Below are 18,044 nucleotides of genomic sequence, written 5' to 3' on the forward strand. Positions count from 1 at the left end.
TGGAAATGTAAAACAATATTTAACAAAATCAAAGGGAAAAGTATCAAAACCCATGTTCTAGTATTGTCAGAGCTTTTTCTCCTAGGCTGTTTTTTCCAAAACAACGTTACAATACAGCTAATTCATTTCTCAAAATGCGTTGATTTTTCAGAATCATGTATTTAGCCAGAACTCAATATGACTAAATGCAAATGGCCTGAAAAACAGGCATTTCTGCTACCTAATATCATAATCACAGGAAGAAATGAGGAATGAACCTCATGAGCCCTCAAAAAATGCAAGAGAAATTACCTGAAAGGCTGAGCCAAGCTCGCTACCACACTCCCCTTCCGTCACTTACCGGGCTTTGTTCTGGGAGCTGCGGAAGCACTGGGACATTCACCACTTCTGGCCTTCGTGTCCATCTGTGCTTTGTTCCACTTGGCCTGGGGGATAGTACACACTCACCTGAGTGATTCCACGATATTCCTTAGGCAGATCCTCTACTCTGCATATCTGTAGAGAAAATTAAGACATCACCAACGTACATGCCCACTCTGGGTACAGAAACAGCATTTAGTTTTGCAGGTGAAGCGATCCTCCGCAGTGCAAACTGCACTTCCTTTCTTCCTTTCTTTTGAGCGTTTAACTATTTTTTTATTGAACTGATGTGAAATTACATGACCGCTGATCATGTGAATAATGCATGAGATTTAAGACAAACACATGAAAGGAGCTTATTTTTCATGTCAAACAATTCTTTATTTTTTATGGTACAAATTAAAAGTGACAGATCTGAAGCTGTTAAGAAATACACAAAGTGCAGCTTTACTGACCGTACAGATATTGCTCTAGATTAAGTACAGTTTTTGTCAGTTTTTTTTATTTTTTATTTTTTTCATGTTAAGCAACCTGTGCAGATAAATCAGCTTTGGTTTCAAAGTCAGAGTAGTAAGGAGCTTTTAAATATCCAGTTTGGTTTCTTGGTCACAAGTCCACCACATCAACTCCTTTTGTAGTTATTAGTATTTTTTAACAACACAATACAGTCCATTTTGTACTGCCATCTTTCCCGCTGCATGCTCCATGCATGGAAAAACAGATCTCTCTGCAGTGCTTCATAAGTGACCCTGGTGACCATTCTGTAGATTATAGCACATAGGACAAAAATAATAATAATAACAGTAATAATAGTAATAATAATAATTAATATCACTTTTTAACAATAAATAAACAAATGTGCCCCACATAATCTCAAGTTGGAAACAAGCAAACCACATGACAAAAAGCTCATTACAGAATGTTTTCCAAACAGATTTTACAGTCAAACATTGACATGGAAATCAATTTCCTCTTTTATCTTCTTATTTGAATGTTGGTCAATAACTGGGTACAAGTAGAGTGCTGAGGTAAAACACTGATGAACAGTTTTATTTTTGTATTTCTTTTTTTTTTTTAAATAGTAACAGTTTAGTATTGCGAGATTGTCAGCAACATTTAGCCATATCTATACAATGTGCATATACCTACATACATTGAGCTTTGGTCCAGCATTGAGAAGACGAGCAAAGGCATTTTACATATTTCTTTTTGGTTATAGCTTGAGTTCTTTGATACGCCTCTACTTGTTCCTTCCTAGCTCCTTTTTGCTTTCTTGTTCGCTCTTTTTTCTTTTTTTTTTTTCTTTCTTCCGCCCCACCCCCCACCCCACCCCCCCCCACCCCCCCCGGTAATAACATAAAGAAACTGGAACCATTTGAATGCATTTGATTTCCTCAACTGTCCAAAATAGCTTTTCAGTGAAAAACATAAAAAGTCAAAATCAGAACAGTAAGTGAATCCTTGGTTCATTATTCAAATAATAAGTTTATATATATATATATTTAAAAAAATTCAGTGATCAATAAATTGGAAAACCATTAAACCTTCACATATGACTGAAGAGACTTTTGTTTCATTTGCTGGTAGCAATCTATCTTTTAGTCACATGCAAAATTAAAAGGTATTCAAATGTAATCAACACATGAAAATTTTTTACAAATGGAAACTGGAAATGTTGCCAGTAACAAAATAAAGCAAAATATTTATGGCCCTCCCCCAAGATGTATGACTTGCACATCATTTATCTTCCTAAGAATCTGTTCAGGCACCATTTATGCCTCATAGCAAAAATTTGTTTATAAAAAAATTAATATAAGAAGCATTACAACACTTTATAAATAATTTACAAAACACAATACAAAATTAGAAAACTGTAAAAAAAATCTCTGCACATGAATGGTTTTAAGACTGTGGGATGAACATCATTTTTTCTTCCAAGCTGGCGATTTATATTTATTTTACATTTTCCCTGTCCTAGTTATATCCTCCCGATATGTACTCTGAACAGAAGAGAGCTTATATAACTGCTGCCAGCATATTTTTAAACATTTAGTATCTTTCATACGCTGTTTAGTTAACTTTTCTTCTTGGGGGATTTTCTTTCTTCCAAAATTTAGAGCAGTCCCTGGGAGAATTGGAAATTTAGTTTTTAGGCAAAGAATGGTTGATGGTTTTGTTCCCAGGCTGTTGATGATGGGGGTGGAGGGGTGGGGTACGGTCTCAAGGGTGGCTGAACAGGTAATCGTGTATGTGGCATTAATAACTGGACAATTAGCAGTGTACTGGAGACACGGGTAGGACTTTAAGAGTGTCCGCTTCCAAATAACATAGATGTATCTGTGGGTATAGGCATCTGTGGATAGAGAGGCAAAAAGAAGACCCAGAGGGGCAGAGGTTGCTGTGAGGCGCTCTCACTTCGCATGCTCACCTTGGGCATCTTTTTTGTCCCTCACAATTTGCCTGTGGTTACTGAGGTGTTTTTTTTTTCCCCACGGCACATATTTATATATCAACAGTCGGAAAAGAGTCAATAACAATTCTCACTCTCCTCCTCATAAAAGCAATACTGAAAATATGCTTAAACATACCCTGCTGAAGCTTAAAGCTGAAATGCATTTGCTGGACACGAGCCCAGCCTGGAGTACTGGATCCTCAGTGCTCTCCAAACCTGACCTTTGAGAGTGCTCACATTTAGAGGCAGTTTCTGGCACAGATGATGGTGTCCGAAGCCTTGAAACTCCACCAGCCATGCAGCAAATACCCCATTCTACAAGACAAATCCTATTAATAAAATAGCGAGGGCCAGATTCAAAGCCCAGTGAAATCAATGGAAGTCTCTTTCTTTCACTAAGTTTTGGGTATGGACTTGAGTTTTTGAAAACTCTGTAAGAGAGGTGTTATTTGAAGACTCTGGTGTTTCAGGAACCTCCTTCAACATCCTGGGTAGACCAGCAAAAATTCGTCACAACCATCCTGAGGTTAGTGAACGCAATCAGGAGTTTCACCAGCAGAATTTTACTCTCCCAGCTCTACAGAGAGCTGAACCAAATCCCCAGTGTTATCTTTTGGAAAGTTCTGACTGAGATTCAGCTTCTACCCTAATAGTGGGCTGAACCCCAAAGGCTGGAGCAGAACTCAGCAGAAGATGAAAATCGCAGGTGCCCTTCACAGTTCAGCCCATACCCCGCTGACAACCTGCAACACCTTTGTCTACCTCTGAGCCTTGTTATACTTGCAGGTCCAGTGACCACAGGATTTTACAAGGTGCTTGTCCAGTCAAAAAAGACGCCACAGAGATAAGTTGTATTTAAAGGAAAATCAATTCACCTGAAACATATTGCAGGTGACCCACCTTACTATTCCCACAGGATATTCAATGGGTTTTCCTATATCCTGATTGCTTAGTCTAGCCAGTGGTCACAGCAAACACCTGCAGAAACACATCCTCCTCCTGAAGAGGTCAACAGGGCAAGCGTTAATATTGGGATGACATAACAAACAGGCAGAAGGAACAAAGCACTACCACTGAAACAGTCCATAGTGACGTAATGACCAAAACATCCTCATCATTTCTCGGCCTCTCCGTTTGTTTTCATCAGAATCTCAAGAAATCTCAAGAGATTTCTTTGGCTAACAGACTTTGGAGAGGAATTGCTTCAAACAGAACCATAATATAGATGCAGTACTGAACCAAGTGTGCAGTTTATGTTTATACTACAAAATGAGTTTTGGTAACCTCTCCAGGTTCGTGGCCAAAGGACAGAGAAATCCCAAGCTACGCAGTCGACAATAAGCACAATGTTCAGCGTGGGCTGACAGTTCATCAGACAGAATCCTAAACCTTCTTTGTCCTCTATTGCATTTCAGCATATCAATATAAAAGTGTTCAGCTTTCACTTTTCTTTTTAAAAATCTTCAAACAGTACTGGGTTATGTGCATTTGGGGAAGGGGTGGAGAATGCGCTGGAAGGGGGAGCCAGCAAAAAGAATAACAAAAAAAAAAAAAAAAAGAAATGCAAACCAAGACATACACCCTTAGAAGAGAAATACCAAACCCTGCAAATCACGATAAAAATAAATTATTTTTGGCACCCAAACATTTGGAGATTGCAAAACTGTTGAAAAGAAATGGAAAGAAAAGGAGGTGACCGCTATGGAATGGCTTTAACACCTGTTTGTACACACCTGCAGGGGGTGCGACCAAGGATGAGAGAAATTAATCCTGTTGTTTTCCTCTTTGCAAAATACAAATGTAAAAATTTGTAACACAATTTCACACTCATAAAAGAGTAGACTAACAATCTAGTTTGCAATGCCATGTTTCTGACTTTGGTTAATAGTTTTCATAGTGAATCAGCACTTGATACCTGGATACTCCTCCAGGTGGCAGGCTTCTATTCTCTTTTAAACAGATAAAAGTTTTTTTCTTTTTTTTTGTGTTTTTTTTTGTGTTTTTTTTTTTTCCTTAAAATGTGTTCACATTTTCATAATATACAGAAAAAAAGTAAGCAGTTATTTGGTTTACTTTAAGTCCATTTAAAAAAACTGGCTTTTTCTTTTTTTTTTTTTTGGGAACTAATTCTACGACACACACACACACTAAGTGTTGTGTATTTTTTTTTTTTGTTTTGTTTTTTAAATAGGAAAACCCACGGACATTTACAAACTGTTCTGTCCTTCTTGTAGTTTTCTCAGTCTTTTACTTACAAGGGTGATGAACAGGTATTTTCACAGAGTTCGAATGGTTACGTTTCTGTTGGTGCGGGTTTTTTTGTGTGTGATTTTGTTTTGTTTTGTTTTTAAGAGTTTTCTTCCAGAGAGTCTGTTAAAGGCTCCATAGGAACTGCTGTCGCAGGCTCGTGTTGTTTCAAACGTTTAATTGTGTTCTTCAGTGCTTGCCTCTTATTGCAGAACCAAACTCTAACTACTTCCCGGTCATAGTTCAGTTTCTCTGCAATCTCTGTCATTTCTTGCCCAGAGGGGTGCGTGTTCTTCTCAAAGTGGGCATTCAAGATCTCAAGGGCTTGTGGCGTGAATGAGGTACGCCTCTTGCGCTTTTTGGATGGTTCGCTTCCGATAAACTCGGTAAGGTTCTGCATACCTGCTCGATGGCGGGCCTCAGCCTCAGCCATCCACCGCTCAAGCACCGGCTTTATCTTCTGGGCACTTTTAGGGGTGATGTCCAGCTTTTCAAACCTGGCAGGATACAAAAGGCCAGGATTCAGTTTGGCTGTCAGACTGCTAGCTATAGTGTTCTCTTGGGCTTCCTGTGGTAGGAAAAAGTGGCTTCTCAGGATGGTGTGTCTGAGGGAAAATTGAGAAAGAAGAGTCTTACACTGATGCTCTGCCAGGGTGGGACTTCCTGCCTGCCTGACTAATTGACTGGCAGAGGTAATTTACAATGGATTACGAAAACTATCAGATAGGTATATCTATAAATATATATATATAGCTAGATATTTAAGCTAACACAAAACAAGCACTACAACAAAATACTAGGTACATCAAATAATACAGGTTATGAGTTGCGTTTTCATATTTCTGACAATCTTCAAAACCCTTAAGGCTAAGTCTAATTACAGGAAATGACATCAAAGGCAATTGCTCTTTATCATCTCGTCTTTGTGATTAATCCTTTTGTTTCCCCTCCAACCCCATGTTGTCCAAACACCACAGCTTTAATAACACAAACCCATGGCAGTTACTAGCCTCTGAATATCAGGTTTCCTTTCCTTTCATTTTTCAGCAATTTTCACTGTTTGCAAGTTAACGCTATGTCCCTTTTCTGGGTCGGAAAAAGATTCCCATAGCTACGGTGAGTGTTCAGCTGAAACAGCTGGACACTTTGCAATTATCTTGACTGCCCCCACAATGTGCAAAGACAGACTCATGTTTTCCAGATGAAACCCAGCATAATAGTCTACTAATATGCTGTGGCACCAAGCTGGGTTTATTGTGGGATTTCTGCAAACTGTACCAGAATGATATCATTTCCTGTAAATGAGGTCTTCTATATATCATTTTGCCATCAAAAGTCTTTTGCCAAACCAGATTTTACAAGTATTATAAAACATCTGGAAAAGCAGCCACACAAAGCTTTAATCCTTTCAAAAACAAGCAGAAGAGCTGAGTTCACATTTCAAGTCTTGTAAGTACTTGTTTCTTTCATTTACTGAGTTCATCCTCTCTTGCTATGCATTAAAAAAGTCTTAACCCGACTCCTCTGATGCGACCCATTTGTATTTCCCCATTTCGCCTCTGTCCAACCCGCACATTGTGGTATTTAACGCGTGGAAAGGCAACAATTATTGCATGGTGCTGCTGCACTCTCCAGCCTGCCTGGTGCTGAAGCACCGCTGCCGCCACTAATCACGACGTGCTCTGGAGATGAGACCCACCGAATCAATGCCTTCGTGCAAAGCAACTTGGTGCCTGTAGTTGGCAAGTTTTAGTGTCTCTATTCAGCACGTGGCAGCTGCAGAAAATATTCCAGCAAGAAACAAAGCATTTCTCACAAACAAAGAATAAGACAAGTAATAATTTCAGATAACAACACTCCAAAGAATTTGTAACCAGTGACCGGGATCCTAGTGTAGTATTAATTGCAAGGTGTCCATCCTTGGTGTCCAGTGATATTTCAGGCTGAAGTGTACATTTTAGAACACATTGTCTCAAGTTAAGAAAACGCCATTATTTGCATGCAGAACATATCAGCAAGGTGGTGTGTTGCTGATATGACCTGCATAGGCCACCAGGAAACTCAACTTCTGTCTCCAAATTGGTCGTTCAACTTTCTTACCTTGCCGCCCCTTCCATTACCCTGGAGTTCATACTGCAACTGCATTGTTACCATTAAAAGAGAAGTTAAACCTATTATTTCTGAGGAACAGCATACTGCCACTGAAGCAGCTTGTCTTTGTGCTTAATAAGAAATGTACCACCATATCAGATTATTACACCCCAAAGTGATATCCATCTTGGAAGCGGGGATGGGGTGGGGTTAAAGGAAATTTAAAAACCCTATAAACTTGCAAGTATTATGGACCGGCTTCTGCACCCAGTCCTTACGTTCTGAGCAATTTGCCCTTCTAAGGAGCCCTCTGTAAAAGGTCTCCATATTCTGGGTTTTGTTAGCCATGTCTGTGCTCTAGCTTCATCTTTATTGGGGTTTTCATGATAATTGGTTACTGCAGAACCCTTTCTCTTAGTAAAATTCAAACCATTCCCAGTGGTTCTCAGGTGTGAGGTAGATGGAGGACATGAGAAGACAGCAAACTAGATAAAAGCAAAAGAAACTGCAATTTATCACTTTATAGTATGTTAAGCAGCAACTTAAGGCTACAACAGATGGGCAATTGCTAAAAACCGCACCCGTTTTAGGCATTCTTTCCCAATTGACCACAGGGAAGAAAAAAAAATAATAAAATTAATCCTTCGCAACAGGGAGCAATAGCATTCATATCATTGGCATTGCTTGTTAGTGTTGATACTGCAGTACATGTTGTTTGGTATAACGATATACAAGTCTTGAAACAAATTTCCCAGCAGTAGTATCCTTGTATAGACTGAATAAAGGTTATTTTCTACAGGGAGGTATCTTATAAGAAAAAACAGTAGGGGAGACCATAGAAGTGAGAGGATCCTATGGAGCTTTTTGTATTTAACAACAATCAATGGGTTTTATGGAAAATCATTGAGCAAAATGTGAGCTGCAAGCTCACTACCCCATACTGATGTTATTTATAACCTTAGTCTTAAACTGCAGGAAAAGTACACTTCCGTTCTATGGGGAATACATTAAAAGTATAAAGAGCAGATAAAAAGACAGAGCATTTCATGGATCACCAAGAACAAAATCCACTTAAATGAGCTTAGAGTTGGTTTCTTGGCTTTTGCTGATGGAGAAGGACTATAAGGCATTGCCCAAGAGGAAAAAGCTGTTACCTAAGTGTGTTTGTTACCTCATGCATAAACATGGGATTACTGTAACACACATACATGCATATACAGTGTTTGCTTCTAACTACTTTAACTCTGTCAAGACTGTATTAACATTTCTTATGATTAGGGCAGATTTCTACTTCTGCTTTGCATACATGGGTTGTCTTTGTTTTTTCAGTAAACATTTGGGTGATAAAAGATGAATAGCTGCTGGTTTGCAAGATAGCAGGAAGGATAATTTTTCCCCTTCTGTGTTGCCTAGGTAAATCGTCATTAACATCCTATATGTGAAGTACTAACCACAGTAATACAGGTTTTAACTTAGCAGGGATGCAGCCATGAAATATTTGTTCAGTAACCCTATCCGGAGAAAATGGCACAGTATGAAGAGGGTCAGCTGGTGCTTATCCAGCATCAGCAGGGTCTCCAACTCGTCTACTGAATTAAGTCTCAATGCCAGGAACATTGTTTCTCACTTGTTTAAAAAAGGAGGGAAAAAGGACTGAAGTTACTCTAGGGGTACACAATAAGAACATTTTAGCTGCCAGATACCAATATAATTGGCTAATTTAAGTCCCAGATGAAATAATACATTCTAAGATGTGAGACTTAAACACAAGCATGCTCCTCGCAATAAGCTGAATAATTAAGAACAAAGAGAGGAGAGGAGAGTTTATGATGTAACTTGTTACCTGCAGATGGCAGACTGGCTATAGGCTGGGCCTTCGGTGGCGCTTAGGGCTTGGCCAACTTGAGTCTGTGTCAGGCCAAGGGACAGGCGCCGGATTTTAAAAGCTTTGGCAAATTCTCGGATTTCTTCCAGATTCACCCCATCCACCTCTCCACTGGCTGTTTGAGGATCTGTTGAAATATTTTTTTAATCATGTCAGTTCTTCGCATCACATATGAGCGGGCTAAGCTTACACCAGCTTTCATTGTCAAGATGTTCATGTTCATTAGTTTAAATACTTATCCCTTTCTCTTCTTCCCCAAACACAAACAGGCTTGCCTTGTCAGGTGTGTAACAAAGCATGTTCAGATTGCTAAAATGCTAACTAGGCTGCAGTGTTTCCAGGTGCTGGTGAAAGATTTTTAAAGACATACTTTGTTGCTGAACTCCCGAAAATGGCCAACTTGCATCCAAGTGAGATGGTGTCTGGGCTCCTCACTGCCTTTTGTGCCTTGCAAAATCCCCCCCCCCCCCCCCAGGTCGACAAGTCATACTCCCCATTTTCCCTTCTTGTCACATACAGAAGGAAGGCTCTTGTCAATATATTTACTTGCAGTCTGTGGGGAGGGCTATATATACACATGAACTGCTTGGGTTTTTAATTTGAAATCAAGACTTCATGCTAAAACCAATGCCAAATAAGGAGATTCACAAACCTTCCTTTCCTTTTGTACAATACCTAACCCAAACCACCAGCCAAACGTCTAAAATACAAAGCAAATGAACAAGCCCAAACAAGATGCTGACTTTAAAAACTCCTTAATTTAAAAATCATCCTTTAAAATATGCCCTTCTGAGAAGCAGCCTTTCTAGCTTTTCATTCTGCCTCCCATCAGGTTGATAATCAAGGAGCAGCAACATCAGCCATTAGGTTTCGGACTGTAATGCTGCACAATTTTTTACTTTTACATTAGCCCCTCAGAAGATAATGCTTATGATGCTGTGAGAATAAATCTATCCTTCCTCTCCATAGCAGTTTACTGACACAGAAGCCTTTGTCCCTGAAAGGGCACATAATAAAGCATGTCTACCACAGGAAAGCTCCTTTGGTGCTGGATAACTCGGTCAATTTAGGACTTATGAAGGGAAATGACACAACAGCTGGAGAATGGAACTTACCCCCCCCCCAAGCTACTGATACTTGGCTAAATAAAAGCGTTTGCCAAGTCAGAGACAGCATGGGACTGGGATGGTGGAAAATTTCAAAGTGTTGTGCAATTCTGCGTGTAGCGAAGCCATTCTCCCAGTGAGACGTCTCTATTGTTCTTCACCTCATTCCTCAGACTTCTTAGGTGAAAAGTTTGCAGCACAAAAACCCATCAATTTCTGTAAATGCAAGCAGTTGTCCAAGGACGGTGCTAGACTACATTACTGTTCTGAACCCTATATAAGAGTGTCTAGTACTGCTATAGCTAAGGGCTTGTCAGCATTACAGTAACAAGGCTTTTATTTTCAGGGGTTTATAAACCTGATGTAAAATCCCCTTATGATGGAAATGTCCTATAAAAAAAAATCTTTTAGTCCAATAATAGACAGAGGGAAGAGGTTTTTCTGCTGTATAAATTTAGCCTATATCGATTTGCAACTTGAGTGTAAGAAGCACACGTAGCAATAGTAGTTTAAAAATACTCGCGGATGCAGCCAGGGACCACATGAACTATGAACACAGGTAAACACGCACAAAGGCTGAATCTAGTTTTGACAATGCTCCACACTCAGAATTGTCCCTGCTATTGTCACTGCTGTGCTTGAGCTCACCTGTGCATACATGCACCCACTCATTCAGTATAAAGCTGCAGCACATATTGTTTGTTTGGTTTTAAGTCATTGGCGCTATGACAGGGGCCACTCAGGTTTGTAAAGTAATTGCCTTTAGAGGTGTGAAATTTTCCTACTTACCCAATACACAGTCTATCTAGCACACCAGTTCTGATTTTCAGAGACACAGAATGGAGCTGGACGCTTATCTGCCCTTTGGGTCTCTGCAGAGCAACTGATAAACGTACAAAATATCATGAATTATAATGGCCTCAAAGATTCCTTTGGGTAAGATGACCTTCCTCACCTCTTCCCTTCACTTTAAGGCCTCTGACTAAGGCTATTAGGGATGTGACAAAGGATGATTCAGGTGTTCCCAGAGAACTTTCAAAGTAGCAAACGCTATGGCAACTGGCACCTGTAAACCTCCCCAGTTCCTGTTAGAAATAAAAAGGGAGGTAAGAAAGCTAAGGGGTTATTTGCTTGCACATGATTATAGAGAAGTACTGCAAAGTTCTGCTGGATCCTTCTGGTATGGTGATGTTGCAACACTGAATATCATGGAAAGTCCTTTCCTGCTCGGGGGACTTGGAAAAGGAAACGATTAGACTGAGCTCTCCTTGAGGTGAGAAAAAACCCCTATGATGCATGTCAGGAATATGGGCGTAGATGGTAATATACGGCAGACTATTCGTTGAGAAAGAGGCTTCATTCTTACATAGCATCTTTGGAAGGAGGAAAGTACTAACAGAGGTGGACAAAACCACTGAAGCCTTTATCCCTGAACTGTAGGGAAAATATAATTTGTATCAAATCAGAATCACTTGCAGAATTCAGGTATGATTCAAAACCCCTTGAAATCCATAGAAGCAATCCTCAAATAGGAAGCAAAACTCAAATAGTACTATGAAGACCACTCTATTGACGTCATCATATAACAACACTGGTCTGTTTTACTCTATTGCCATTAAAATGCCATAAATACATGATCTTGGGCTCTGTGGACTAATACATATGCATACATAAATATATATACAAATAGATAATGGACTTTGTTTTAATAAGTTCTAAGCTTTCAGAACAGTTAAGTGTATAGAGCACTTCACATTTTAGGAAGAGTAGCTTGCTGAAGAATGTAAATAAACCAGTGCTTTTTAAATTAAGTGGCTATCCTACAGAAGGCAGCACAGGGCCAATGGGAAAACAAAGAATACCAGTCTCATTGAGTGGTTGGGATCTACTGTAACAGCATTTAAAGCTTCACAATGCACATTATAGCTTGACAAAACAATGTCTGTTATGTATATGAAACTACTAGGTGCTGGAGAAAGGTGAGAGTTGTCTGGGACCATTTAAGGGATATATGTATATATCCCCTAACAAAAAGGAAGCCAGCTAAAATTCTCCCACAAGTCCTGGTGGATGCTGAAGGTGGGTGAGCAGAGTGGAAGAAATAAAATCCATAGGCTCTCCTGCATTGAACCGCCTTTTTTTCCTACTGAGGGGAATACCATTCCACTTTTGAATTCTTCTGAAATTCCTGCATGAGTTTGTTGGTGAGTGCAAATTTGCTGTGATTTTAATAGTTAGGGGAAAGAGTTGCTACAGAAATGAGTGCACCCTGAAGGAGAAAGCAAATTTCTGTTGTGCAGAGTTCTGCCATGGGAGGGATTACAGGGGATGATTTCCCCAGTCAGGCAGGAGGAGAAATAGCTGGCAGAGGAAATCCAATGGAAAGTAAATTGCATGAGAGAGGCAGGACAAAACATCATTAATGGAAAATGGACTGGTGCTCAGGGGAAGGGAAGAAGAATAATTTGTTTGTGGGAGGCATTTTAATTTTATAGTAACAGACGACAGTAAAATGAATTTGGAAGAAAAGAACTTCATGGAGACACAAGTGTTAGAGCATGTGGGGAAACCAGTGATTTTCACGAAGAGAACATATAGTGGAAAAGTTAGAGAAATGAGAAGAGGAATGCATCTGAGGAAAGCAAAATGAATTGGAAAAAAAGAAGGCACAATGATATAGAATTGAATGAAGAGAAAACAGAAGAAAAAAGAGAACAGAGATAGGATGAGACAATATGAAGAAATCATACAGAAGGGACAGGAAGAGCTGAGATGAACCTTGCAGTCTTTGCTTAGGCAGAGCTTCTTTTTAAATGTCTTTTGGAAACAACTGTAATTTTTTGTCTTTAGAAGAACTAGCACTTGTTTCTGGTGAGGGATGAAGGGGTGAGGATGAGATAAAAGGGAGAAGCTATAAAGAACACAACAGTCCGGGGTGTGTGTGTGTGTATGTGTGTAAAGACAGGAAATAAATAAAGAGAAAATAAAAAAAAAAACCAAAACAAAACAAAAAAGGAAGGAAATGTGCCTTTTTAAAAATTAGGAAACGTTAAAGAAAAGATCTAAAATCATAACAAAAATATGACTGGAAAAGTAAGATTAATAAAAACAAGGAAAATGGAACAGTGACATTATTAAAGCCCAGTTCTGATCCCTTCCTCAAGGTACTTCAGTACTTTCACTGATGTGAGGTGGCCTCTTGTAAAGAGATTTACTCTACAGTAAGTGTGCAGAACCTTGCCCCAAACAATTATCTATTTACTGAAGTTATATTGCTCTAAGCAATTTGATTAACAGAATAAGGTAGTTTAATATGCCTCGTTTTACATGAACTTTACTATATTTGGCAACAGTTTCTGGAATATGGCAAATCTCTACCAAGGTACTCGACCCTAGGGCCTCTGCTAGAGGACTGGACTGCAGCTTTGGAACAAATGAGGAAAAGGGAACAACAGGATACCTGCCACAGGCGAGCTAAAGCAATCAAAGAGATGTCCAGGAGGCCACAGGTTGGTTCTTGCTGCCCTTACACCTATGGATTTCTTTCAGAACCACTGGCCAGTTGCAGGCCTCATCCCACTAAAAGACACTGAATAGACTTTGGCAGACACTAGATTTCAGTTGCAGGCCTGTTATACAGAGCTCTTCTAGCCTGTGAGGTAGCTGGGACACTAAGGCAGCTTTGTTCAGTTATGGGCCTTAGGCTTGACAAAGTGGTTCTCCTGCCCTTCAAGGATCCGCACCCAGAAACTGAATGGATTCTGCAAAGGAGCAAAAGAGGAATGACTTGCTATTTATTTCCCTATGTGCGGGCACAGTTGTATGCAAATGGGTTTTTAGTCACATGAAACAATTTTAAAATTCATGAAGATCAATTAAGACTGTTTGTCTAAAAGGGTGGTATTATCAAGGACAACAAAAAGCTATAAAGGATCCTGTCTGCCTTTTTATGTTTCATTATACAGGTGTTTTGATCTTTCCCTACTGAACTGATCATATTTTCTCTTTCTTGTAGGGTCTTTCTACATTACTAGAAATCAGTAGGTAGCTCACTTGTGTCCTGGAACATTGTCACTTACATACTGGTTTATGCATTCAGTGTTAGCTCCAGTTTGTGGTTGGCTGGATGCTCTCATGAATATGCTGGACAGCCATGAAGGATCATTGAGATGCCTGCTTTACTTCTTACTTTGTGATAACGCTATGTAAATGGCAGAAATGAGTTGATCTGCCCCTCACACTACTCATCCTGTTGGTCTTGAATAGCGAGGGACTGGATGAAGCCTGAAACATAAATTTAGAACTATTCAAGAACTTTTTATTCATGTGTAATTATTGTCATGCTTTTTTATAGGAGATTCCTATAAACACCCTCTCCCTTTGGAACGCTCTTAAGATCTGGCTGCCAGTGAATTAATTCCCAAGCACAATGCCTTCCTCTGTCTGACTGGATTAAAAGGATTCTCTTTACTCTGAGATTCCCCACTTGTTGATTTAATTGAGCTTTCTTCCATTTTGAGGAAGGAAGAAGCACTCCAACTACCTTCTCTGTGCCATTCATTATCACACGTAGGGTATTGACTATGGCTACATCTGACGGGCATTTGCCATTATAAGACAAATTTCAGGTCAACCACGTCTGAGAATGAGGCTAATATAACATGTTGCTCTACGCAGGATAAAAGAATTGTAATAACCTCTTTTCTTTAAGAAGCTTCAGTTTCCCTAAAACTTGAAACATGTCCTTGATAGGTGTCAGGGAGATAGTGGTTATGTCATTATGTCAGTAATGGGCTTCTTGCACCCCACCTGAAAACCTGTCTCAAACAAGTCCAAGCTGGTGAGCTTCCAAAGTTGCGTATCTACTCAGTAGAGATTTGCTAGACCTCTGTGTGGAATTTTTGTTAAGATTTTCTCTGTACTGAAGATGCTCAGGCTGAAGTAGATGGAGAACCACCCCCTGCCCCATAGTTGTGGCTCTGGCCTGCATTGGGACAGGACAGCAGTAAAGACAGAGAGATTGACTTGCCTCCCTTGGTGATCATTTTCCACACTCCTCTGATGGCTTCCAGGGAGAGTGGGAGTGGTATCTACATGATGTGGGTGCAGAGGGAGCAAAAATTAAGACTCAAGTCTGAATAAAAAGAAGTGCTGGAGGGGGAAAATCCTGAAGACTACTAAGGAGGTAGGATTTGAGTTTGGAGTGGGGGGCCTGACCATGCAGAGAGTAGTAATCACTGTGGCAGAGGAAAGAAAACAGAGAAGAAGAGGTGGCACTAGTGACAAAACAAGGTAGAGGAGGACAGAAACTACCTAATAAAAAGGCTGGTAAAAGGGACACAGATATGGTCTGGGGACAGGAGTTGGAGAGGGGCTGAAATGGGAAGAGGTGTTGAGGAATGATGGACTGCAGGGAAATGACTGCAGGGAGAAGGCAAGAGGAAAAAGAGCACAGTAGGAAAGGGAGCATAGTTTGTGTGGAGAACGGGATGAGGAAGTAATGGGACTGGAATAGGACAAGTGGTGTGTCGTGGTTCAGCCTCAGCTGGCAACTGAACACCACGCAGCCGCTCGCTCACCCCCCCACCCCCCACCCCTGTGGGATGGGGAAGAGAATCGGACGAGCAAAAGAACTTGTGGGTTGAGATAAGCACAGTTTAATAACTACAATAGAATGATGATGATAAATGATTATGATAATAATGACAGTAATGTTAATATAATAAAAGGGAAAAGGAAGGAAAGGGAAAACAGGGAACAAAAACGCAGAAACACGAACGATACAACCGCTCACCACCCGCCGACTGACGCTGCCCGTCCCCGAGCCGCGATTGCTCCCTCCCTCCCCCGGCCAGCCCCTCCCAGGTAGCATACTGGGCATGACGTTACATGATATGGAATATCCCTTTGGTCAGTTTGAATCCACTCTCTTAGCTGTGCCCCCTCCCCTCCCGGCTTCTTGTGCACCCAGCAGAGCATGGGAGGCTAAACATGTCCTTGACTAGTATAAGCGCTGCCCAGCAACAGCCTAAACATCTGTGTGTTATCTCAACAGGTTTTTTTTTCCATGCTAATTTCAAAGCACAGCACTATACCAGCTAGAGTGAAGAAAATTAACTCTATCCCAGCTGAAACCATGACAGGTGGAAGGAGTCAAGCCTGAGAGGAACAAGTAGAAAGTCTATGTTCCTTATTGCATTTCCCCTCTTCCTCAAACTGATATTCCTGTGCCTCATACTCCTCTGCTGTCAGCCAAATCCATAAGCACAGCATGTGTCTTATTCCTTTTAGAGCAAGACCAACAAGATGATAACACAACCTATCAGCCTCTCCATCCATTCAGCTGACTAGATCTCACATTTCCAACTATGACTATAAGCATTATCTCACCGTATGACTGACTTACATTACTATTCTGCTTTTGTAATAAACTTGAAATTTATCCACGCAAAAAATGAAGCTAAAAGAACATCCTTAGGGTGGCACAAATAAACACTCAGAAGCTACAAAATGCTGGAGTTACAGTAGCCCAGAACATAGTGTAGCATAGTCTTTGACCACCGGATTACCAGTTCTTCTTCCTCAGACCCCTGCCTCATCCAGTGCACAGGACAAATTGTGCTTCATTATGGAGGAACCGACTGATATATTGCCTTTTCACTTGTTCAGTGTGTGGCCCCAGACTTCTACTGAAGCTCTTCACCAAAGACATAGTTATTAATTTCCTCTTGAGCTCTTCTGTTTTTTTAAATCTTAATTTATTTTCTTCTGTTTCTACAAGATGAGGGTCTTCCCCTTCTCATTCACAGAGAAGTGGACAGATATTATGGGAAAAAGCATTTTTGGGTACCCAGTCTAGGTCAAGTAGGAGATGATTTTTTTAGACTGTGTCTCTAAATGGTCCTTTATACAGTTCCACAGTGAAAGTGCACTTAAAATTGTGAGTACCAGGTTCTTCTGTAAATTAAAGTCCAGAGTCTCAAGCTGGATATTGAGGGAGCACTTGTGAAATCTCTCTTTTAAGTGACTTGTCTGCCATTCCACTGGAATTACATGGCAGACAGAAAGCTTCAGCTCCTCAGCCCTCTATCGCCTGAAGCAAGACCATCCTTCACCCTTCTACAGCTCCCTACCTCAAATGTTATGCGAACTGGGGAACAGTTTAGTGAATCAGGTAGGGAACAACCTCTGGAACAAGAGCCTGCTTGTTGCATTAGTAATTCTGATGTATCCCTATAACAATTCCATTGGGAATGCACAGAAAGAAGGATGAGAAAAAAATCATGACTGTGTGACTTTAATCACAATGTATATCATTATCATAAAACACATGTTCTAAGAGGAATTGCATACAGTTGAACAAGCAACTATTTTTCTAGCATCTCCCAACTTTTGATGGATCTATCCTGTAAACTTAAAAGGGGCTTTTTCCACGTCGCTTTTATTGAGTAGTACACTTAACCACATGGGGAAATTGACTGGAATAACTATTGTGGGGTAGAGTGCCCCTCAATAGTTATTGTAGAATAATTTCTTAAATAAGAATGTCCACAACGGAGGCTATCCTGGACTAGCCATTGAAAAGTAACTTATTTCACACTAGCTATTTTAGTCAGTTTTCCCACAAAGACAAGGGGTAACATTATGTATATTTTAATGTGAAGTCTTTTATTTGTCTTCTTCCTACAAGCTTGTCTACATGAGAAAATTTACTGCCAGAGCAATAGCAGTATATTTATAGCACTATAATTATATCTATATATTTTATGTACTTACAGCTACCAATGTGGATATTTTTATTCCAGAATAAAAGTATTCACACTGGGAGTTATACCAGCATAATTTTACCACTATAGCTCTGCTAGTAATTTCCCCATGTAAACAATCTCTGAAATAATCTAAC

At 40.1% G+C, this 18,044-nt stretch overlaps 1 protein-coding gene across 1 annotated transcript in view; it reads right to left on the reverse strand.

The window, feature by feature from the left end:
• Window positions 1–1,723: 1,723 nt before the first annotated feature.
• Window positions 1,724–18,044, reverse strand: part of POU6F2 (POU class 6 homeobox 2) — a 185,741-nt gene continuing 169,420 nt past the window's right edge. The window contains exons 7-8 of the mRNA XM_064441798.1: window positions 8,994–9,162; window positions 1,724–5,664 (exon numbers count right to left, since the gene is read on the reverse strand). Coding sequence (XP_064297868.1) covers window positions 5,160–5,664; window positions 8,994–9,162 — 674 coding nt within the window. The 3' untranslated portion in view covers window positions 1,724–5,159. The remainder of the gene's footprint in view (window positions 5,665–8,993; window positions 9,163–18,044) is intronic.

Source organism: Phalacrocorax carbo, chromosome 2 (genome assembly GCF_963921805.1).
Source record: "Phalacrocorax carbo chromosome 2, bPhaCar2.1, whole genome shotgun sequence".
NCBI lineage: Eukaryota > Metazoa > Chordata > Aves > Suliformes > Phalacrocoracidae > Phalacrocorax > Phalacrocorax carbo.